Here is a 23,785-nt window from a genome sequence, read left to right on the forward strand (position 1 = left end):
CAGACTCCTCTGTCCTGCTCACCCTCCTCTGGCCACTATCTCTCATATTTGATCACAGCTTTGCTCCTTCACAACCTTCATTGACTCTCCACCCCTAACTGGACAGAGTCCACACTCCATAGATGACCCCATCTGTCTCTACAGCCTCATCTGTGGCCACCCTGACCTCAGTTCCCCTCAACCATCAAGGACTTCCTGAAATTTTCCAAATGAGCCAAATCAGTACTTCTTTGTTTTTGTTTTTGCCTATTGTTGAAATGCCTGTCCTTCCATTGTCTACTTGATGAATTCCCCAGAGATCTGGCAAGGCTTTTCCACTTAATTTCACTACTGTGCAAACCTACCATGTCCTGCCATGACTCTCCCTCCACCTGCCCTACACCCACAACCTGTTTATGCTCACTTTGTTAGCACAACCACTTTCCTCTAGTAAACCCAAGCCACCTTGAAGACAATGACGTCCTGCAATTAAACTTTGTATCCCAGCACTAGGCCAGCACCCAGCACAGTGCACTGAGGAAGAGCCCTTGTTATTGTTAGCTCCTGTTGTGGGGTGACCTGGTAACACTCAGAAACCATGAGGCATCACTTAGTGCTTCCTTCCACAGGTACTTCCAGCAGGTTCTTGTAGCCCAGGCACTTCACTTTGTGTACGAAGATGAATAGCACATCCATCCCTCCTCCTTCTCAGGGGTAGACAGATTTACCCACAAATCCCTACACTAAGGTGAGGTGAGAGTCAAACAGCGAAGGGGCAAGGTGTCTGCTGTGCTAGCTTGGGAGAGATAACTTCTCTGTCGAAACAGCAAGTTTTCTAAATTTTAAATGATTGTTGTTACTGTTGTGTCATCTGGTCAACAGATGGATGTTGGGAAAAGATGTGGGGAGAGCCAAGTAATGTATTGCTCAACACTAAGATTAAGAGATTCATAAGCCTTTACTCCCTGCTTATCTTCGAACTTATTTTCTTTTTTCTTCCTACAAATTTTAGATCCATTATTTTTGAAGCAAGAAGATTTTAAGGTTTCAAATAGTCCTGTAGACTCCATTACCTGCTGGCTTTTTGATCAGATTCTGTTTTTACAGAAACAAAGACACATTCGGAATTAAAGAGCTAGAGAGTCTTTTAAATCTCAGAATTTGTGGCACTTTTCATACTACATCCTTTCCCATAACAAAGTGACCTTGTTGACCACATCTGCCTTTGCACGACAAGGGCATAGTTTGCTCACTCTGCACATGTCATCATGAAAGTCGTGCATGAGTTTCATGTCTTAGGGAAAATATGACTCAGTATCTCCTGATTGAGGACAGCATTTGACCTTGTTATGTCTGGAATGACACAGGGGAAAACCTGATGTTGCATAAATAAGGAAGTTCACTAGCTCTCCCCTGTCTGAGCCAGCTACTGCCAAGATGCCCTGAGGTGTGTTCTCCAGGACCACGCAGATGTCAGTCAGGACTCAAGACTATGATTCCAAGAGCAACTCACAAATGCAGGATCTGCTTTCTTAGACGTTCAGGAAAATTCCACTTGTTTAGGATATAGGCTCTTTAGGCAAAGAAAGAGGGCTATTAATCTTGAGATGTTGAGACCTTTGGGACCTTTTTGATGAGAAGGTTTGGGGGATATACTCAGAGCGCCATGTATAGGCACACACCGCTCAACTGCTGAACTCTGAGGGGAGCCCTGGATTGGCCGCCGGGTCAGCATTCTTGACCTTCACTCACCGGGTGAAAGAGCAACCACACTGGCCTCACACACCTTCAGGGGTCTGTGAGAAGGACACCCCTGGCAGAGAATTGTATGAAACTCTAAGGCAGGGCAGGAGGACTTTGTTCCCTTCCTCACAAAAATCTTCATAACAACCAAGTTCACGTGCATTTTCTATGTACCAGGCATCATGTATGAACAATCACACTGCTGGCATGTATCACATGTGCACTTTTAACATGTATTATATATTCAGACATAGACATGCAATCTTAATGTACCATAAGGCATTTTATGCTCTTGTTTTGATTGGCCCTGTGAAATGGTGGTTGTTTCACAAATAAGGACAGTAAGGCTCAAAGATGTTAAGTCACTTGCTCCCAAACAAGGAGGAGCCATGGTATTTCCATATTCGTTGGATTATAAACTCTGTTCTTCACGATTGTGCTCTCACTGTTGGACATGTAGAATCTTTATCGGAAATCATTGGGAGAAGAAACAAAAAGGACCAGGGACCACGGAGGGGACTGAAGTGTAAGGATCACCTCAAGTGTGCTTCCAGGGACCTGGCCAGCACCTGAACGCCCAGATCCAGGTTGAAACAGTTGAAAAGAAAGGATGCCAGGTCAAGCATGCCCTCAGGGGCAGCACTGTGCATTTTCAGCATGGCTGGTTGACTGAAGTTCGTGTCCTGCCCACGACCTCCCACCACTCCTGTGTTCCCCACACAGAGTCGTGCAATTTGCTGTTTACCATTTTGCTTGTTCTCCCACTTAAGGCAGTATTTGGTTGCAATAACAAGGGTGTTTCCATTTGTCCTGCTTTATCTGGAGTACTTTATTCACAACTTAGCAGTTCAGGTGAATGTTGAGTCTTTTCTTCTGTTAAAAGAATGTGATATGCGTTAAGTGCACTTTCCATTAAATGCAACCTAGACTGCCTCCCTCCTCAGCCACTCCAGTGATGAAGGGGTTTATGTCGGGAAGTTGACCAGGACTTAGATCCCCTTTCCAAATGCTATAGTTTATCCCTAGCACAACAAAGATCCCCCATTTAAAGCATGTGCCTTTCTACTTCTCAAGTTACTTGTGTGTGTCCCTGACCTCTGCAGAAAATCATGTCTTCCTTTCCAACCACCTAAAACCAGCCCAGAAGGCATGTGATTGAAAGAGCTACAGTAAAGTCTCAAGGAAATACTTGAGAGAAGGAAAGTTCTAGTTCATTTAATATTTGAGTAAGCACAATCCAAGTTTTTATTTGGAAATAGCATTGTGTAAAAGAAAGATTATGAACTGTGGGTAGAAACGTTACTAAATTTAAACTATCATACTAAAATTGTCCTATCATATGACTTTGGGCCTCACTTTCCTCATCTATAAGAGGAAGAAAATATCACCATCTTACTGGCCTGTTATTATATTTAAAATGTTTGTCAGCAATAGTGGTGTTTGGTAAACTCTACTTTCCATTTTATTTTTATCTTTCTTGAAAATAATTCTTAATACATTGGCATATATGAATTTAAAAATGTCCCCATTTTGTATAAAATCAGGAGAGGTGATATTAGTGATAAGGAAGTTATGTCACTGTTGAAAAATATTTATGGGAAATTAATCAATCATTGAGTATTTTTGAGTGCACATTAGATCTCAGATACTATGGGAATGGTAGAAATAAACAGATTTTGTTCCTTGAAAAATGTCTGCCTGAATATTCTCCTTCGCATCTTCTAAAATTTGAATGTAAAGAATTTGTTAGAAAAGTCAGCACAGCAGGTTAAAAATGTCAGGCAAAGCCTTCCATTACCTCCTCTCATTAGCAAAGGAATCCAAACCTGCTAAGAAGCAGTACAGGAACAAGAGCCGTGGGTCCACAGTGACAAGGAAGTGAGCCACCAGCACCTGTGAGCCTGGATATCTGTCTGGGCCACAGCTTGCAGATGAAGAATTCTGGCTACCCAGGAAGACAGCCTTAGCCTGGAACTTGGCCACAGGGGCTTAGTTAGGATGCAGATCTTAGAAGGCGGTGTGTGTGTGGGGGGGGGGGAGGGTATAAACAGTTTCTGGAACAGTCTATTTCCTATCCCTGCTGATGTATGCAACATACTCAATAGCTAAACTAAATAGATAGATGGGTGGGCAGACACACATCTAGGTCACATTCCTCTCAAGTAGGAATGAATGATCCCAAGAAAAGACCTCTGCTCTCCGGTATCTAGAGTCTTTTCAAACTTATGATGAGTTTCCCACCTAAGGGAACTTCCCACCTAAAGGGAAGTTGACAGTTGACAAGCCAATGTTCTCATTAGTGAGAGGGATTATTGCACTTCTTTTAATTAGTATGTCCTTAAGAATTTGATCAAAACACTACAGTAATGTTTTTAAGGAAGAACATGTGCCCCTACTGTGTCCCGTAAGAAGCACTACCCTTGCTGGTAGGAGATCTGGATCCTAGTCCTATATGCAAATCTACTGACAGAAAATAGAAAGGCTTTGCATTCAGAAAACCTTGCTTCGATCTTGCTCTTGTTGTTTCCATAAGTCAAGCTCAACTTAGTAGCAACCTTAGGTGGGCATTACAAATACTTTAGAGGAGAAGCTACACTTTAATCTGCATCTCTTGCACCAATGTCTCCAACAGTGTCAGGGGAAGCTGACACTTCTCTGGCATCAGAAGAACAGGTTGAGAACAGACTGTAACTTATCAGACCCAACGTCAGTAAGTTTCTGGGCTAGTCCCGTTGGCTCCGTAGGGTGCGGGGACTTGGAAATACCATGGTGTAAACACAAGTTACTGTTCCAGAAGAATCAACTGAAGGCCTGCTCATCTTTCTAGTGGCGTGCCCAAATCCAGTCAGTGGTGCACACAGTGCCCCCTTGTCCCTGAGGGGGAGACGCTCGGGCTCGGTGCTAATCTGTCCCTTGAACGCCTTTGGGTCAGTACACAGTGGAGGCTGACCAGCCAGGGAACGGTCCTCACTGAGCAATGACAAGTGCTGAGCACGGGTTTCCTCTTCTGCCACTGGGGCGGAGCAGTGATTAATGCCAAATTAGCACCATGTTCCATGACCTCTTAGCATTCACTGCTGCTCTCCTTCACTTCACATAACTATTTGCAAATATTAGCTTCTCAGGTCATTTCTCCTCATCAGCAACTTTCACAGATGATGGGCAGGTTGTTAATCTGGTTGGCATTCCACTTTCGTCCTTTGCCCCATCATAAATGTGTCCGTACTCGCGCATCTCCTCAGAAATCTGATGACCACCCCCAAAACCTCCACAATTTTACAGACTTAGAAGAAGCCCTGGTGGGTGAGCTTCTCACAGAGGGTGTGCATTTGCAGGATGGCTGGTTGATTTTCATCCCTGTCCTGCCTACGACTTCCACTCCTGAGTCATGCAACTTGCTGTTTACCATTTTGCTTGTTCTCCCATGTAAGACAGTGTTTTGTTGCAGTAACAGGGGTGTTTCCATTTATCCTACTTTATCTGCAGTACTTTATGCATAACTTACCAGTTCAGATGAACTTTGAGTCTTTTCTTCTGTTAAAGAAATTTGATATGCGGTAAGTGCACTTTCCATTAAATGCAATAGTTCTTAACCTTTCTTTTTTACACAATGCCGTCTCCTAATAAAAACTTGGGTTGTGCTTAGTTACTCAACTAGTAAATGAACTAGATCTTTCCCTCTCTCAAGTATTTCCTTGAGACTTTTCTGTAGCTCTTTCAATCACATGCCTTCTGGGCTGGTTTTAGAATAGAGTTTGGGAAGATGAAGTTCTCCCTGCAGTTTCCAGGAGACCTCAGGACACTTGTTAATCTGTTTCACATCTGTGGATCAGTATAGCTTTACAGCATTACATTTGTTTTAATCAAGCTTTTTTTCTTTATTCATGTGAGCCTTTCATTCAGAAATCACATACTGGAACCAGAAAACAGAGCTGAGATACATTAGTGTTGATGAGCCCAGTCCTCTTTTTTCCTGTTGTTCTCTCCATGGCCCTCACCCCCTTCCAGCCCCACAGGCTAGAACCTTCCATTTGCCAGAGTTCTCTTCAGCTGCTCATAATAATGGCGGGCCGCGTCCCCATGAAGTACTAGATGAAACATTGTGCATTTGTAGTAATTGAAATTTATTTTTATTTCTGGTCTCTTCCACCTCCATCCTTTATTGAAATTCCTGCTCTAGAAATGTTAGCTCAGTCTCCATTTTCTCTAAATAAACAGTAGTAAAGTGTACTGTGGGTGGTTCAATTTGTTATTACATGGATTTTAGCAAAAAGGTGTCCTATTTTTTTTCTCCCTTGTTAGCAGGAATGTGAGTGAAATTATTTATGGTTTGATACTCACAAAAAGAGATGGATTTAGGACATTTATTTTTCAGAAAAGGAAAAATGATCAAAAGTGTGCTGTTTGAGCAGAACAATTTGTTCATTGAATGTATTCTGGGCATCTCATTGGGCACTAATAGGAAAACTGGCCACTTTCTAATATGAATGGGCCTCACAGAGTTCTGAATCATAAAATATTTGTGGAATTGAACAGATTTGAAAACAGTGGGTTGACTAGGTAAGTCAATAAACAAAATCTTAAAGTGATAAAAATAAATAAATAAATAAGCCTGGCAAGCATTGAGAATGTTCAATGTTGAAAGCCCCTTCTCTGCATAATAAACTGAGTGCATCCTAGGCCTTCTAGAAGCTAACAAACAACCCTTACAGGCCACAGATTCACTGAGGAAAGCAGCTATGCTTCAACTCCAGTCCACGATCTTATAAAAACCAGTGATAATGACCACACCCAAAGATGGGGTAGGGAACTGAGAGTCTGGGAGCCCTGTCAGGTGGCTTGGCGAGAGGTTTTGCTTGTCACGTCCTGATCACATCTTCTACATTGAGGAGAGTTTCACGGACTGTCGTTTTTTCTGTCACAGGAGATGTTGGCACACCTGACACCATGGCCCCCATCATTGTGATTCCCCCAGGAAACAGCAGTGTGGTAGCTGGATCCAGCGAGGTTACCTTGGAATGCATAGCCAATGCCAGGTACGCAGATGGTCGTCCACTTGGTAATACTAACCAACAACTGCAGCATCATGAAGTTACCCTATGTGGAGAGACACATCCTGTGTGGTTTTACTCATTGGGAAATGGTATCTTATTGGTCCAGCTGAGCCACAAGCACCACATATGAGAAAATAAGTAACTACATTATATGTATGTTGAATATAAAATTTCAATAGGAGGAGGAGAAGGAAAAGTGATAACTTTGAGCGGTATCTGGGGTTCTCCTCTGAACTGAGGAGAGAGGAGGTGAGACTCTTAGTGCAGAGGAAATAGTTAACTCCTCTCTCGTCCTAGGTGTTCCCGGCCTAGTTAGTGGTTGCTCCAGAATTAAGTTCCATGATCACGCCTCCCATGTAGCTGTGTCCCCCAGTAGTATTTATTTTAAACATTCTTTTTCTGAGCAAATGGAATCATTAGCACTTATGGTCCATTGCTGCTGCAATTAGCTATCCCTGCTCAATAGCCCTTGAGGAGAATGTATCATTGATGCATGCCGTGAGGGAGTAGAGTTATATCTGGATTGATTTTTAAATGTCCATTGTTCAACCTGCCATGGTTCCTGGTAGAATTAGCTTTGTCAAGCTTGTACAGAATGCCTAAAATGATGATTATGGCCATCTCGATGATTCAGTTTTTGTCTCTACACCCTTTGTTCTCACAGGCCTGTTGAAGAACTGAGCGTGAGCTGGAAAAGAAATGGAGTGAGGCTCACCAGTGGGCTGCACAGCTTTGGGAGACACCTCACCATCAACAATCCCACATCTTCGGACACCGGGTTGTATGTTTGCGAAGCGACACTAAGAGGAAGCACTTTTGAGCCTGCTAGGGCAAAAGCCTTCCTTTCTGTCATAGGTATGGCTCTCACTGCCTCAGCCAGAGCCCCATGCTGACACGCCCCTGGAAGCACCTGTGTCTCACTAATTCTGTTTTCAGCTCAGCAAATGGCAGTGTAGTTGAATTCACTTTCCCAGGGCAATCTAGCCTCCTTTTCCAAAAATACAGATTCATTCAACCCAAAAAGTGGTGAATACTTCCAAGAAATGGTCTTCTGATTGCTTCCAATCAGAACCCTTGGGAAATAGGTGAAAACCTTGGTGTATGTATAAATCGCCTTCCTGGGTTGCCCAGGTGCCGCTAAGCTTTACAACTTTCTGATTTGATGTTAATGACCAGTGTTCAGAGATTAATTGCTATTTTTTAACCCAGAATAGAGAAAATATTGGGTGTTACCTTTTGTTACATTAAAAAATGCCAACAGAGATGCTTCCTAGAGCATGAACCTAGTGTCATCCTGAAGTAGGAGATAAAACTAAGCACATCTGAGTTGCACTAAATGCCAGAAAATATCAGTGTGTAGGAAGTGTGCACTGTGCAGTGAGTGGCTGAGGGACATAACCTGTTTTTCAGGTTATGATCAGATTATGTTAAGCTGTAAGGCAAGTACCGTTGCTCCAGAATCAAGGTTTCTTCAGCTCCTGTGACACTTTTCTTCTTAAGTGGTTGTGATTACTGTGTAGTGGCCCATCTGACAGGACACAGACCACTGCAGATAAGAGGGTGTCTTAGAGCTGGGCCTCAGGAAGGAGGAACCCTGCCTCCCTTCTTCTCTCCCAGCAGAAGAGGAATTAAAACAGGAAAAAGTCAAATAAGCAGAAAGCTCTTTGGAGAGCAATAACTCTTCAAATGACGTGTTTTAGAGTTTACCACTTGCAAACTAAGAAAACTTAAGAGTTTTTATCTTCCTATGAAATTATCAAAGATATCAAGAAATACTGCATGAAAGGCCTTGACGATGTCACATTTCTTTGAATCATCAGGAGATGGCTTTGTGGCCTGAAAATGGCCACCAAATACATAGCAGGCAAACCTGCCAGTCCCTCTGAGAGTTGTAAGAATTGTTAAAACTCACAGAAAGCCAGTGCAGAGTCACTGTTGCTTCTACACCAGGGGTCTCAGCTGGTTCTCATGCTACTTTTACCATCTCTGTGTTAGCTATCGACGAAATAACACATCCCCATTCCCATGCGGACTTTTTCATTAGGGTTGATCTATAGCTATGAGCACAGTACATTATAGATTGAGCCAAAATTAAAATTTGTGATGTGTAAATCTCTAGCAGACAGGACTATACTGTGTTAAAACAGCTTAAGGTAATTTAAACCAGAGAAGAAATTTATCTCCCTGTAAACTGGGATGTTTGTTTCCATCATAATTCCTTTCAAAATATTTAAATCTATCACATGAAGTTTGGTATTGCATTTACATCTAAATCCTAAAGCAGATCGTGTTTATACGCCTCTACCATCCCAGCATGCACTGATTTTTGAAGGTAGCGAACCTATGTTGTTTCTTTATGACGTTGATTTAAATCCCCCTCCTCCCCTCCGTAAGAATTTGCTGTGACAGGTCTAGGATTTTGTGGTTGAGTCATCTTGGAAAAGCCCTGAAAAGGCTCTGTCAATTCAGCGTGATGCGGGAGATTACACCCCCACCCAGCACTCATGGAAGGAGGGTCTTCAGGACGGCTACCGACTTCGCAGCGCCCTCACGGGGGCTGCGCAGAGCTCTCTGTGAACCTTGCAGACGAAAGAGCAGGAGCATCCTGGCTCCCAGTTACTTTTATTTCAGTCTGATGAGACAAGACAGAGTAGCTGCACTCTTTGCTCGGCCTGTCAGCCTCCCTGCGGTATTGCTCACTTTCCGAGGTGTGAGCCGGAACGCAGGGGTCAGACCGCACCACCACCGCTGACAGCCGGCCCAGGAGAGGCAGCCTGGGCTGGGCCGTCCCAACCTCCCCTAGGGCTGCTGCTATTTCTCCTCCTAATCTGTGCCTCCCTCCCCTGCCCCCACAATAATCTCCTTGCTTCCCCCACACGCCGCGCGTGTGGCCCCGCTTGTGCCTTCCTCCTGTCTGTTCCCACAGTCAGTGTGCAGCCTTCCTTCCTGTTGACCTCTGACCACTGGGATCCGGGCGCCCTAGTGTGGGGCCGCGTGCCCACTGTGTGGAGCAGAGTGCGCCGCCAGTCCAGTGAAACGCAGTGGGAACATATTCTGTCTGCCCACCCCGACACAGCCACTCTTCTGCACAAACCCAGCAGTGCTGCCGACCTGACGCTGGGTCCTGCCTGTGCACGCGTGCGGCCTTCTGTCCCCACACAGCTGTGCAGAGAGCCAGCTCTGTATGTGCCAGCCTCTCTCCATCGTTACACCTACATCATTTAGAAATCCCAGTGTCTTCTTGTTGACATACCAAAGTTCTTGTAACATCTCTTGGCTGATACCACGTTCTCCTGTAGCTGCACTGAGGTTCTCAGCTGAGAGGGAGCAACTCATGAATGTCTACACCCCAGCAGAGTCCCACCTCCCTCCCCCCTCCCTCCCCCCTTCTTTCTGCCTTTCTTCCTTCTCTCATGCCCCTTTTCTCCTGCCTTACCTCCTCTGCTTACTACAAAACACTTGTTTACTGAGTGTACAACATGCAGTGAGGAGGCAGCCACCCCAGGCGCGGAGGATTTCTGCTTGAAGACAAGCCCTCACAGGCAGCTACAGTTACACGTGGCTGCTGCTCGGGGTGAGGCCCTGGCCTCCCAGCTTGTGCAGGGACACGTGTTATCCAGACACATGGTGAGCTTCCACCAGCTCCAGACACAGGAGAATCTCGCAGCCAGGTCAGCCCACTAAAGACAGCCTGCCTTTTAATCCCTTTGTGCTGCTTTGCGATACACTGAAGAGGTCGGCGGCTTTTACATATGACTGGTATTATAGTCACATATGACCTATGGTAATTATGTTCATTATTGATCTGCTATCACAGCTCTGGAGCTTATCTGCATGGCTGTGTATTGCTGCATAGAACTCAGAAAATAAAGCTACTACGGAACTGTTTCTAAGAGAAAAGGGGAAATTCATTTGAGGCAAACAGCAAATGATTTGGGTCACTGCTAAATGTGGGATTGTTGGACCAGTCCTGGAATCCCAAGATAGGGTAGGATTTTGCAGTGGGGCAAGGGTGAGCCTGTCTGGACACCATCTGCTCCTCCAGGCTTCTGGCGAGTCTCCTGTCTTCACTGTTCATGCACCCGTCACTGCTTAGCGCATAGTGTGTGCAGGTTACTAAGCTAACGTGTTAGTGTGGTTAGAGAATTGTGGAGGCTTTGCAAGGAAGTATCAGACACATGTCCTCCCCTAAAGGAGCTTAAGGATTTCAAGGTCTCTGCTGCTATCCTTCATCTTGTCTTTCAGTAGATATTTTTAAGTGTCTTCTCTGAAATTAATGGTAAGTGCTAAAAATACTGATGTAAGCTACATTGTCTGAGACACTTCTAATGAGATAGGGGACTGACCTGTAGGTGGATCACACAGGTAAGGATCATTGACATCAAGGAAGCTGTGGGGGTGGGGTTCAAAGGAAGGGACTCAAGGACTGAATGTCAATGCTTTTTTGCCAACAAAACAGAGTTGAGAAAATCATTTGTCAGAAGCCAAAGTACCCAGTAAGGGGCAGGAGAGTGTGAGGTACCCTAGGTATGCCTGGGCCTCAACCATGCCTCCTCCTTTGGGCAGCAACCTGTGCCCTGTTGCTCTGGCATTTGGAGCGTGGAGTACCTGATAGAGGCCCTGTTGGGGCTGCTGAGTGTTAGCCCTCACACCCAGTTCTCAGGTGGGGGACTGGAGCTTGTGCAGCCTGCGCCCTGGGCAGGGGGCCCCCAGCGTGGCCAGCCTCCTCTTAACACCCAGCTTCAGACAGGGAATGAGGCCATTTTGCTGATGTCTTCATCATGTTTCAAAGAGACAAGAGTGTTTACTTCAACCAGGGTTTTACTGGCCACAGTTTGGTAAATTTTGTAAAAATTTGTGCGTGCCTATGTTGGCAGTGAAGCCTTTTAGAAAGAGTTGTTGCTGATTAGCTAAGACATGGCCCTTGAGGATTAAACAGTGAAGGAGTCTGCACAGGAGCCCTGAGTCACGGAGCTCTGTTCCCACTGTCCACCCCATGGTCCCGTCCTGGTTGACATGCCTTATATTTCCCTGCAGTTTTTTCCTTCACCCTGACTATGTATAAAAGTAGCTGGGGATCAAAAGAAAACCCTTCCAAGCATCTGCTACATTTGGGTCCTATAAAAGGCCAGCTGTGAAGAAATAGTAACATATTCTGATGAGGAAAGAGCTGTGTGGGCCTGTCAGGCTTCAGCATCCCCGCTGCACCCACTCAGCCACCTGGAGGACTTTCAGGAACAAGGCAAGAGCATCAGTAAATGAACAAACGCTCTGCCCATGCCATTCCCAGTCTTTGCAGCTTTCTGCTCCTAAAATGGCCCTTGGCATTGGCTCCAGTGAGAGTACTTGGCAATACTGGCAGGCTGCTCTTCCAGATCATGCCCGAAGAGCCTGGAGACTGCACTTGGCACCGAGCATTGAGTAAAGTGAGTGTGCCAAGCCCCTGTGGGAACTAGCTGGCCTGGGAGGCTGGCAGTGCTCTGAGGAGTGGCCTTGGCTGGGCCTCAAGGTCCCTGATGCGCAGCGCCACAGAGCCAGGCTCCAGCCAGCCTCAGGTTGCTGCGGGAAGAGTATCCTAGTGTCGGAACCCCAGACGAGGCCCCTCCCTAGCACTTAGGGGGAGCCAGATGAGGAAGCCACCACCCAGACATTGGGCCGTTGTGCCTGGCAGCATCTGCAGTCAGGACTCGGAGAACCGTCTGGCCCTGTAGATGTTGACCATTTGTATGTATGGATTTTCACTGTCAAAATGTAACTGCTTTTGGATGAATCTCAAGGAAATTATTCTGAGTGAAAAAAGCCAGTTCCAAAGATTACACACTATGTGATTTCATATCTAAAACATTCTTGAAACGGCAGTGTTGGGGAGATGGAGAGAAGATGATTGGTTGACAGAGGGTGGGCACGGGACGCTGGGGTGGAGGTGGTTCCAGCAGGGCAGCAGTGAGGGGCCCTTGGCATGGACCTGCTCGGTGGAGACCTGCACAGCCGGCCACACTGCACCGAGCACCGTGGCACAGGCAAGCACGCACGAGGGTGGGGAAAGGGTGGGAATGAGGGAGGTGACCGTGTTAGGGTGACTGTGTCAGCGTGAGAATCTTGATGGTTCTGTAGTTTTCTAGGACATCACCTTACACCTTTGGAGTAAGCAGAGCAAAGAATGCATTATTTTTTTCAAATTGCATGGGATGCTACAACTAAATCAAAATAGAACATGTAATTTAAGAATGGAAAACTGTAATTGGCCACAGGCAAATGCTGATGATTTAACTTGCCCCTCCCCCTCACCCCCCACCCCATCTCCTCCCGTCCTCTGAGCTGGTCAGAGCTGGAGGTATTGATTCCAGCACTGGCTGATGAATACCGGGCATGACCTGTGCACAGTGCAGCTACGGCATAGTTAGAATATAAATACTGCAGCTATCATTATTATTGATGAATGAGACATGATGGAGTGTGAATATGAGTGTGCAATAAAAACCAGCTTGGAAAAGATTGACTCTAAATCTGTGCAGTATTTCTTCAGACCTGGTCTATATACATGCAAAACTAAGTCAGGTCTTCTGCCTTTACCTACTGAAGGTGAGGCCTTAACCAGAGAAGGTAATTCAGCAGATTGTTTCCGCTTGAGTGGTCCAGGTAATTGCAGAATTGATACCTAACTGCCTCCATTGAGAAACCTTAGGTCTGTTCTCCTTGATCATCTCTTTGAAATGCTAAGTTCTTACTCTATTTTTCTTCCTTTAGGCTCCGCCCTGTTTTAGACACAGTCAATATAGGAGGCATGCCAAGCCATATTATTCACATTCAACACAAGTACAATGAAAATAAACCATTCTCGAAGACAGTGCCCAGAAATTAATTATCACACAGAAAGTGAACACAACAGCCTTTTGTTATCATGATAATAAAATCACTACCACCTTAATACTGGATGAACCTGGCCGTGCCACTGTTGAATTTCTGCTGAATACACTGAGAAAAATATTGCACGTTATTCTCCAAGGAAATTGTTTAATACACCCCTATTTTTTTGTGTGTTGACTAACGAGTGAACTATCTAGAGATAGTCAAGCGGTTAAGCATCTCCTTTGTTGGTAAAGATAGATGAGGGCCTTCCTCCTTTTTCTCTTAGCTATTAGTTTGCATTCTATTGGAGTATTAAATCTATATTTTAGAGAAGAAGAATTGCTAAGATTTTTTAAATATGTTAATAGGCTGCCCGATTCCCTGGTCCAGGCCGGGTGTCTTGCTGTGGCACTTTATTTGACATGCTTCATGAGTTGGTGTTTAGTTTAGATACTGAAGCAAACTAGCCTATAAAATACTGTGCTGTAAATATAAACCTTTATGAACCTCTTGGGATAGTCCTTCTAAAATGTGAATTAAGATATTCCATGATTCAAGCCCATAAACTGAAAAGTAGCCATCGCCCTGAGTAGTAATTTGCTTTCTGAAACCTGCAAATATAAATTGCCTTTGGCCTCTGCTCTCTGAGTCTGTATGTATGAGGGTAACTAATGAAGTTTTTAAAAATAGTTTTCAGAAGGAACTCAAACTGTATCAGACTATTAAGGTCCTCTGGAAATACACTTCTTTTGCTTAGAGGCGATTATGTGTTTTCTTGTTTAAAGAGCCACCATATTTTACCGCTGAACCTGAGAATCGGATTTTGGTCGAAGTGGAGGAAACCGTGGACATCGTGTGCAGAGCTATGGGTGAGTGCGGGGAGCAGACAGGCAGCCGTGAGCTGCAGGAGTGGGGACTGCGTTTTTCTGGGGCAGGGGCATCTTTGCTGAGCGAATGGTTAGAAACAACCTTGGGGTAGAGTCACTGAGTATGTGACCTTGACAAAGGCATTTGACCTTGCTGAGCTTTCCCGTCTTCATCCTCAAGGCTAGGATAGTCGTATTTACCCAAGAGCACATGCAGTAAGGAAGTCTTGACCCCTCTCTGTCCCAGCAAAGCTGCTCACCACCTTCAACTGCCCTGAGAGCCAGCCCCAGCCCACCCCACCCCCAGGCTCAGTGCTGGGGCATCACACTCCCTTCCATGGATGGCTGGGAATGGTGACCAAGTCAGCCCCTAGGACATTGTTTTAAATCTTGGAATAGGAAATCTTCCTGTTTTTCTGCCTTTTCAGCTTTGGGTGGACTTTTCCTTTGTTATTCAGATAATGCCAACCCTGGGCCCCAGGCCTTGATTACTAGCTGTCCACTTTCACCATTTCATGCCCAGCAGCACAAGTAATTATACCAAACCCCCTAGCAGAGACAGGCTTTTTAAGGCAATTTCATTAACAAAAGCTATGTGAGGGCTCTGGAGATTGTCAAGAAATGAAAGGAGCTTTTCTTTTATGTTAATACCTGTCCATCTCAAGGGTGGGCATTTTCTTCTAAGAGTGTGGAGGGTAAGGTTTACTAACAATTTAGCACATCTTCAAAATAGCTCCGTGAGAGATGTTATTATCTCACTGCACATATGTGGGGAAAATAAAACCTTAGAAAGCAAGGCAAAGTAAGGTGGTCAAGGCACAGAGCAGGAAGGTGCTGGTGAAGGCCTGGCCCAGATCCAGGAAGGCAGGAGCTGCCCCTTAACTACGGGGCAGGTAATACTCCCTACACACACGCACACACACACACACACACACAGGTATATGATAATGGAGAGAAGACATTCCAGACCCAAATCATCAGCTGCCACAGCCAGTGCTTTGAACAGGACACCTAGCTCGTCCCGACAGTTCCATGGACTTAGCACAAAGACCACTTATTTATAAGTATGTCATGCCGTTTTTCATTTCTGAAACTAGGTGGTAGAGTTTCCCTGTACCATGTTAATGGCAACTATAAAGGGCAGTGTCTGACCACAGTCCCTTTTTCACACTGTCCTGTGTGTACCATCTCCCCTGCCCCAAGCATCTGCTCCACCAGGGTGTTCTGGCGCTCAGGCCTCTGTTGACAGAGCTGCCTGTTCCTGCCTGTGCTGACTCTGCTAATGCAGCCGCAGGGGAGCAGGGGGAAGGGGGCGAGAACCATAATATGAATTTTAAATGGAAATATTTCCCTTACCGTGGTTGCATTGTTCTCTCTCTTATATAAACACCAGCTTTTTAAGGCCAACAATTCTATAAAAGTGTAGCATGAAATATTTAAAGTGTTTATATTTTAGAAACAAGAGTCTACAATACTGTGTGGGATAAGATTTCTGTTTGTGACATTAAACTGCCCCAAAATAGAAATACCCCTGGTTTCCTATCTCCTAACAATTATTTTTCAATAAGTGACAATCTTCGACTCTCCCTTTGACAAGAGAATGTTCCTTTTTGCATGATTTCTACTGGGTAAACTGCTTGTTAAGTATAGACTTATAAATATATATTGAACAGCTCTTTCAACATTGCATTGCCATCATATAATTTACTGCTTTCTTTTAATTTTGACAGTGAAACTATAGCAGCATGTGAAGTGGTTATTCTTTATGAAAGCTACATCATGTAATTGCTATTATGAGATTTCACACGAATTGGTTATGCTTTTACCTTGAAATGAATTTTTTTTTAATTTCCTGACTTAATGAAAAGTGACAGGAAACATAATTAAGGCAAAGAACAGAATCTGAACATACATTACGTTGAAATATTCCATGACATTAACTTTATTTATTAAAAGATGCCGTGTACCTACATGTCATCCTAAATCAAGGGATTTGGGTGAATTTTTCACCATGAACCATATCAACATGTGTTTTATTTAAAGCCACTTTGCATTTGGAGAAACTGAGGTACATACCAAACCACCCACCTGAGATCTAGAAATAAGCTAGATGTTTCTGCCTGCTCCACCTGTATCCACAACCAACAGACATGTGCCCACTGTAAGTCGGGACGTGGATGGCTTGAGTGTTGTGGTCTAGCTCTGCAAGCCTCTCTGGTGTGCCCAGCATGCCCCTCTGGGTGGAGCTTGACCTTTCTTGCTTCAGAAGGGGTCATCAGAAGTGCCGCGAAGCCAGTCTTCCCCTGCTGCTAGTCCCCAAGCTCCTGCAGAGCCAGTAGCGGGTGCAGCCTGGTGGTCCTGATTGGAGTTCATCCCACGCGGGAGGCCGCAGGTGTGTGTGGGGAGCGCTAGATAGAGGAGGCAGCCATTCACTCCTGGCTTTTCTGAACTGACCTCAGCCACGGAGGGGCTGAGCAGCAGAAACCCCCATGTTCTGGGGGGGGCGGGGAGGGAGCCAGGTTCACGGTCAGCCAGGTTCTGCCTTGTGAGCTGCAAACCCCCAACCCTCAATCCCCATCAGACCTCCAGACCATGCGCACAGCTGAAGGGCCCTTGACCAGCCTCGTTTTCACGTGATGTGCAGATGAGGAAGGGACCATTCGGAGGGACTGCTGGATGTTTCACTTGAGCCAAACCTTTCAGGCCTAGTACTCAACATGTGAACCATGCTCTCTTGCTCACTCTGCTCTTGGGGTACAAAATGGAGCCATCCTACAGCCCCTCCTCCTCCTCTGTTGTGCTCATGTTTGTCTTAGGGGCCAAGACAATTGATCCCCCATCCACAGTTTAATATCTCTTACGTCTCCTCAACTTTTCACCAAATATATCTTGTGTGGTTGTTCCTTACCCTGATCAGGGACCCCACCCAACAGTGGACAGCCACTTGGGCAGTGACCGCCACTCCTTAAGGAGAGGGTTTGAGGACGGCATGTTTCTATTGCAGAGTTAACAGGAGTCCTGTCCACTGAGCACCCACCATGTGCTCGCTCTGAGAGCTTTATCTGTGTCGATGTGATGAATATTCACCACAACCTTCTGAGGTCACGATGGTCACTCCCTCTCCACAAGAGAGGAAAGAGACAAGGGGAGATTGTAGTCTGCCTAAGATGGCACCATCCCCGCCTGGGGTTTGACTAAGTGCTGTGCTCTCTCGTCCCTCATGACCTTCCCTGAGCCCTAGTGGCAGAATCAGGCCCTGCAGAGCAGCAGAGTTCTCACCTCCCCTCCCTGGCTCGCAGTCCAGCACGGTGCGAAGTGCTCTGTCTAGGTAATAGCGAAAGCTGTGCAGCTCAGGGGAGCCCAGCGGATCACATCTGAGTCTAAGTTCACCCCTGTTAATGCCTCTCTGCTGATTTCTCATCTAAAATGAGAAAAATAACTCCTCGTGGCTTGGGAGAGGGGTAAAGGACTAATAGATGATAACATGCTTATTAAAATTCAGCCACTTTTAGTCTGAAAAATGTTGCCTAAGTGCTTATAGGAAGGAATTCTTGAAATTTGAGTTTTAATGCCGTTTACTTCCACTCCTGCACAGGGGTGCCTTTGCCTACCCTCCGCTGGTACAAGGATGCCACGTCCGTCAGCAAGCTCCAGAACCCTCGATACAAAGTGCTTTCCAGCGGAGTCCTGCGCATCCAGAAGCTGCACCCAGAGGATTCTGGAATCTTCCAGTGTTTTGCCAGTAACGAAGGAGGGGAAATCCAGACCTACACCTACTTGGATGTGACCAGTGAGTACTGCAGAACCGGACCTCTGGCCTTCCCGACCTTGGCCCTTGTGACGCTCCAAAGGGGGCCGTGTCCACTCAGCCCCTGAGATCAAATGGAAACAGGCCTTGCCCACTTGCAGGTTCAGGAGCAGCCACACGGGAGCCGGTGAGCGGCAAATACACACGGTGGTCTCCCACCAGTGTCCTCCCTGTTCTTATGAAAGCTTCGATTTTTCCAGGTCTTAAGTCTTCCTCTTTCCTGAAAGGAAGTAGAAAAAAATCTCCCATTTTTCTGGACAGCACTGGAAGGAATATTGCATGACTACCTTGCTCCTAATCTTTTTCTTCTGATCTTTTCACCATTTTTAAAATATACATTTTCTGTTTTAGTTTTATTGAACAATTATGGTTCTTTTGTGAGTTTCTTTTATTATTCCATTAACAGGAATACTTTGGCACTCTGTCTTTGAAAAATAAAGGTAAAGGTTTTCAAGTATCTGTGGGTTTTCTTTTTAATCTCCCATAGTTGTAATATTGTTCTTTTAAAACAAAATAGGAGCTCATGATTATGGAACTACACCTTTCATGTTTGCCCTTTTGGAAACAAAATGCTTATATCCTCAGGTGTGAAAGCCATTTGAGAAAGCGAATCAGTGTCAGCGTGTACACGGGCCATAGCCCATGCCAGCGGGAACTTAGAAGTCACTGGGGGGACATTTAGAGATATATGGGTGTATGTTAGTGAGCTAGGGATGACTTGTGTGAACCTTGTCCAGGGTCAAATTTATCTTTAGGTTAGAAGCATAAGAAGCCAATACTGTGGAAGCAGTGGAAATAATATTGGCTTCTAAACAGAAACTGAGCTTAGGTCAGTCCGAATTCCTTCAAGCCTAACTTGTATTTGCGGACCATGGTGATCTGGGGCTAGGCCTAGCAAAACTTTTGCTGTCAAAGGCCACATAGGAATTATTTTTGGCTCTCGGGAATGTGGTCTCTTGTACCTCCTTACCTTTGCTGCAAGCAGTATGAAAGCTGCCTCAGTAAATAGGCACATAAGGGGCCTCACGACATTCTGGTAAAACGTTATTTACAAAAACAGGCAACAGGCTGCATTTGGCTTATGGCTTGCAGTTTGCTGGCCCTGACTCTAGGGAGAAACCTCAGGCACCTCATGCAATTTCTCTCAACCCCAGTTTTCTTATCAAAATGGAACCAACCCAACCCACAGGGGTTTTATGAAGATCAGACTGACACTGTAAATGACAGTGCTCCTTAAACTGGCTTCCATGACAACCAGGGAAACAGAAAAGTAATAATGATGATAATGCTACACTGACCTGTTTGCAAAAGGGTTATTTAAAAACAAATGGAAAACATCTTTCATGAAAGGAAGATATACAGCATGTGAAACAGTCAATAATTTTTCATTTATTTGACAAAAGTTTATTGAGCATCTATGTGAGATACTCTAGGTTCCTGAGGTTTTGGAGACAGAGGCATGAGGAAGACAGAGAACAACAGTGAAGGACAAGATGCTTCCACTAGGGATGAGGGCTGGGAAGAGCAGAGATCAGGGAAGGCCCTATCAGGCGAGCTTAGGAAGGGGCTCTCAGATGTATTGGAGCTGAGACTTGAACTAAGATGATGAGGCCTGTCATACAATATCTTGGGGGCTGTGCATGTCAGGGGGCATGAGGGGACAAGCTAGGCTACCTGTGTATGCAAGGAGAAGAAAGTGGATGAGGAGGGGTCCTTGAGTGAGCAAGGAGTAGGAGATAGGATGGAGGACAATAGCAGCCAGCCTCTCAAAGAGCCGTGGGAGAAGCTTCTGGTGCCATTTGTCAAAGGGCTGGCTATTGAATACACTTTGAGGGCAAGAGCAGAAGGGATCAGTTAAGGAAAGTCAGTAGTGCAAGCCATGTGTTGAAGTGAGATGCTTCGAGGGAGAAGCAGCAGGACTCACCGAGCTGTAGGAATCCCCACCCACTGAAGGGAGAGGCAGCCACTGCGCCTTCCGCCCCTTCAGCCTTCTCGCTGCTGCTAGGGGCTTTGGTCCCAGGCTCCTCCGACGCTGCCATGTGGGCTTGGGAGCTACAGATCACTGATGTACAGGGTCTTCTGTTTTCATCACTAACAAAGCAGTGCAGTCAGAGGAGCCCTCACTGAAACCAGCCTCAGCTACTCCTGCCATTCCTTTGTCTGATTCGGGGCTGTTGGAGGCTTGAGGCATGTACAGACCCCTCCCCCTGACCATTAATAAGAAGATCCCCTAATGCTTAGGGCCTATATCACTTCCCAGGAATTCTCTGCTGTCGTCCTTGCAATCTGGTTATTGTAACTTTGAGAATGGATCCTGGAAAGTGTTAAACTCCCATCCTTGGTGATACGTATTATTCGAAAAGACAGCTTTTTCTTACTTAATGACAGCAACTTGTTTGATTTATCTAAATAAAACCTCTTTTTATATCCATCTAAAGCTGTTCTTCCCAGGTCCCTACACTTTCCCACTGTGCATTTGTTACATCGGAGACTGTATTCTCTTAGGTTCTAAACAAAAATAGACAATTCCTGAAAGACAGAAATGACAGTTTATTGTCATTCTGAAAGGTTTTCATTGTTTATCACTACAGTGTCTCGGAGATTAGCTCTATAAACGTCCACATAGGCCACCTCACCAGAGCAGTCTAAGCATTTTTGAGAAACAACACTGAATAGAACCCTGTTTGACTCTCTGCTCAGATGTCGCACCAACCTTCACTCAGCTTCCAGTGGACACCACAGTTACAGACGGGATGACAGCAGTGTTACGGTGTGAGGTGTCCGGAGCTCCCAAGCCTGCCATCACATGGAAGAGAGGTAGGCAGCCTGCCGTCCACCATGGCACCAACAACATGGGGCCTGAGCCCACCAGACCAAGGACGTGGCTCATTATTCTCATATTTGTTCACTCAGTAAAAGACTAAATAACCCAGATCCCTGTCTGGGATGGCTGGACAGCAGACCCCTGCCTTCAAGAAGCTCACAGCCTAGAAAAGGAAACAGACATTTTAAAGCTTTGGGTACATATCACTTTCACCTGTCTCAGCCCTTTAGAGAGTACCTCGGGCCTGCTGGGGATCCTTCAAATGCAAGGTATGGGATTTGGAGCAGTGCTCCTAGGACTCAGTTTCCCCATTAGTGAAATGAACTTCTACCCTGGTAGTATTCAAAGTGACGACTCAGAACCGTTTTGTTTGTGACCATTTGTTTATGAAAGCAAGATGCTTCCAGAGAGGACCATTTTCATCCTCTCCAGTTTGACATTCCAGTTCCACTTCAGTCGGGTGAAGAGTAGCGACACTCAGGCTGTGTTGGTGGCCTCCGGCCACAGAGGGCGCACTTGTCACTAGGCGCACAGTGCCACTCCTTAATGCATCCTGTGGAACCTATCAGTTACAATAGGTTAACTAGTCAGCATGGTGGACTCTGCCCGGGTGAAAATCCCAGACTTATACCTGGTTCATGCTCCCAGAAAGCCACACAGTGGTTCTCACGCCCAGAATGCAATTCCTGCACTCAGAACATAGCTTAGAAACCTGAGGCTCTGGACACTGACAATTGGCAAGAAAAAGGCATTTCCTTTATTTTAGATATTTTCTTTTTTAGACTTAAGATGTATATGACTTTGTATAGAACATTTTCAAACCCATAGGAATATCAATCAAGATAAAAGTCACTCAAAGGTAATGATCGCATACAAATCTTGATTTGTTTAGCCAGCTTTCTCAATATTGGACAATTACGATAACCTTGGTTTCTATTATTTAGTTTTTTTAAAGATTTATTTCTTTATTCATACATAACAGGCCAGAGGTGCAGGGGCAGTGAGAGGATTCACCAGAGAGAGAGTGGGGAGCAGAACAGGCAGACTGACGAAGTACACTGCTGAGGGGAGCAGCGAGCGGGTCAGGTTAGGTCTGCTGCGCCATGTGGTCACCTCCGGGATGGGGATCGAACTCACGCTGAAGCAGCTGTGGCCAGCTTGTGCCTAACACATTGTGACACCAGGGAGGGCCGGTTTCTGTTATTCTAAATGATATAAAAGAAAACTGCTTCTGTCATTTTGTGCATAAAATGTCTGCTTTCTTCTGACTGTTTCCTCACATACTGTCTTGGCTCTGACTTCCTGATCTCATCTTTCATTTCACGAAGCAGGGCTCTCACATTCCCATTCTTCTGCTCTTCTTCAGGAAACCACATTTTGGCCAGTGGCTCCGTCCGGATTCCTAGGTTCATGCTCCTGGAGTCTGGGGGTCTACAGATAGCCCCTGTCTTCGTCCAGGACGCTGGCAACTACACCTGCTATGCAGCCAACACAGAGGGCTCCCTGAAGGCATCCGCAGCGCTCACTGTGTGGAGTAAGGACAGCGCCAGGGGCGCCTGCTGCTAATCTGGTCTTAATCATCGTGTCATCTGCACTTAGGGGGTGTCCCTATGCCCTGGGATACTCTAATTGAATCAAAAGAGAATGATTATCTTTACAACTAATTTATAGAAATCTATTGAGTAATTAATTTTCAGCTTCTAAAAGAATAATTAGAAAATGTATTCAAAGATTCAATTTGGGACGATTCAGGAGAGATAAAAGATTGACTTTTTAAAGTCAATAGACTAGGGCTATTATCCCAAATTAATTTAAATAACAAAACAGATAGGTTGGTTAATTTCATCAGCATTATATAAGAAAACTGAACCAGGAATTAAAATCCTAGAGAAAGCATATTCTTTCTACTTATCATCACAACCAACGAAAATATGTTTAGTATATTAAAACAAATGTTCCCTATATGTTAGAAGGGAAGAAAAGATCTTTATTATTTTTATACCTTTTATTGACTCTTGTTTTACCTACAATTCATGTTTCTGAAAAGTTAGCATAAATTGCTTTCCAGAGCACCAAGTATTTCTGCCCTCCCTCTTTGAAGCTTCACTCACCAATCTGTTTTTTTCATCCTCTCTATATTATTTTTAAAATCATTGTACATGAACAAAAGATAATGCTTACTTATAGATCTTTATAAAACTATCTATGTAAGGAGTGAAAGTGTCAACTCTCACAAGGGGATAATTTGTTAAAATACCACCTTTGGAAAAAAAAAAACTAAATTACTATCCTTTAATAACTGTTGGCTTTTTCTATGATAGAATTGCTGTCCACTTGGATTGTTGACGCTTTCTAATATATTAGGGGTTCTAAAAATACCATGAGTTTAAAAGCAATGAATCCAAGTTCCCCATAATGTTGCCAAGTACTAAATAAGAGGCTTTGTTCCATGTGGTGGTGTTTGGTGACCAACTCGGTCAGCCACTTCTGATTCATCATCTGTGAATTAACCATTCACTTAAAGGCTTAGGGAAAGCTGGTAGCTCAATCTCTGTAGATCAGACACCAGATCTCAAAGTCAAAGCAACACCGGTGGGAGGTGGAACAACCCCCATGTGACCTGCAGAACATTTCCCCATACACTGTTTCCTGCTTTATCCTC

The 23,785-nt window shown here is 45.0% G+C and overlaps 1 protein-coding gene across 3 annotated transcripts in view; it reads left to right on the plus strand.

The window, feature by feature from the left end:
• Positions 1 to 23,785, plus strand: part of SDK1 (sidekick cell adhesion molecule 1) — a 450,881-nt gene that overhangs the window by 233,393 nt on the left and 193,703 nt on the right. For all 3 annotated transcript variants that reach the window (XM_012731947.1, XM_012731948.1, XM_012731946.1), the window contains exons 5-10: positions 6,647 to 6,758; positions 7,441 to 7,631; positions 14,411 to 14,494; positions 18,087 to 18,281; positions 21,000 to 21,116; positions 22,490 to 22,657. In XM_012731947.1, the coding sequence (XP_012587401.1) occupies positions 6,647 to 6,758; positions 7,441 to 7,631; positions 14,411 to 14,494; positions 18,087 to 18,281; positions 21,000 to 21,116; positions 22,490 to 22,657 (867 nt within the window). The remainder of the gene's footprint in view (positions 1 to 6,646; positions 6,759 to 7,440; positions 7,632 to 14,410; positions 14,495 to 18,086; positions 18,282 to 20,999; positions 21,117 to 22,489; positions 22,658 to 23,785) is intronic.

The sequence above is a fragment of the Condylura cristata genome, unplaced genomic scaffold (assembly GCF_000260355.1).
Source record: "Condylura cristata isolate star-nosed mole 26May11 unplaced genomic scaffold, ConCri1.0 scaffold00032, whole genome shotgun sequence".
NCBI lineage: Eukaryota > Metazoa > Chordata > Mammalia > Eulipotyphla > Talpidae > Condylura > Condylura cristata.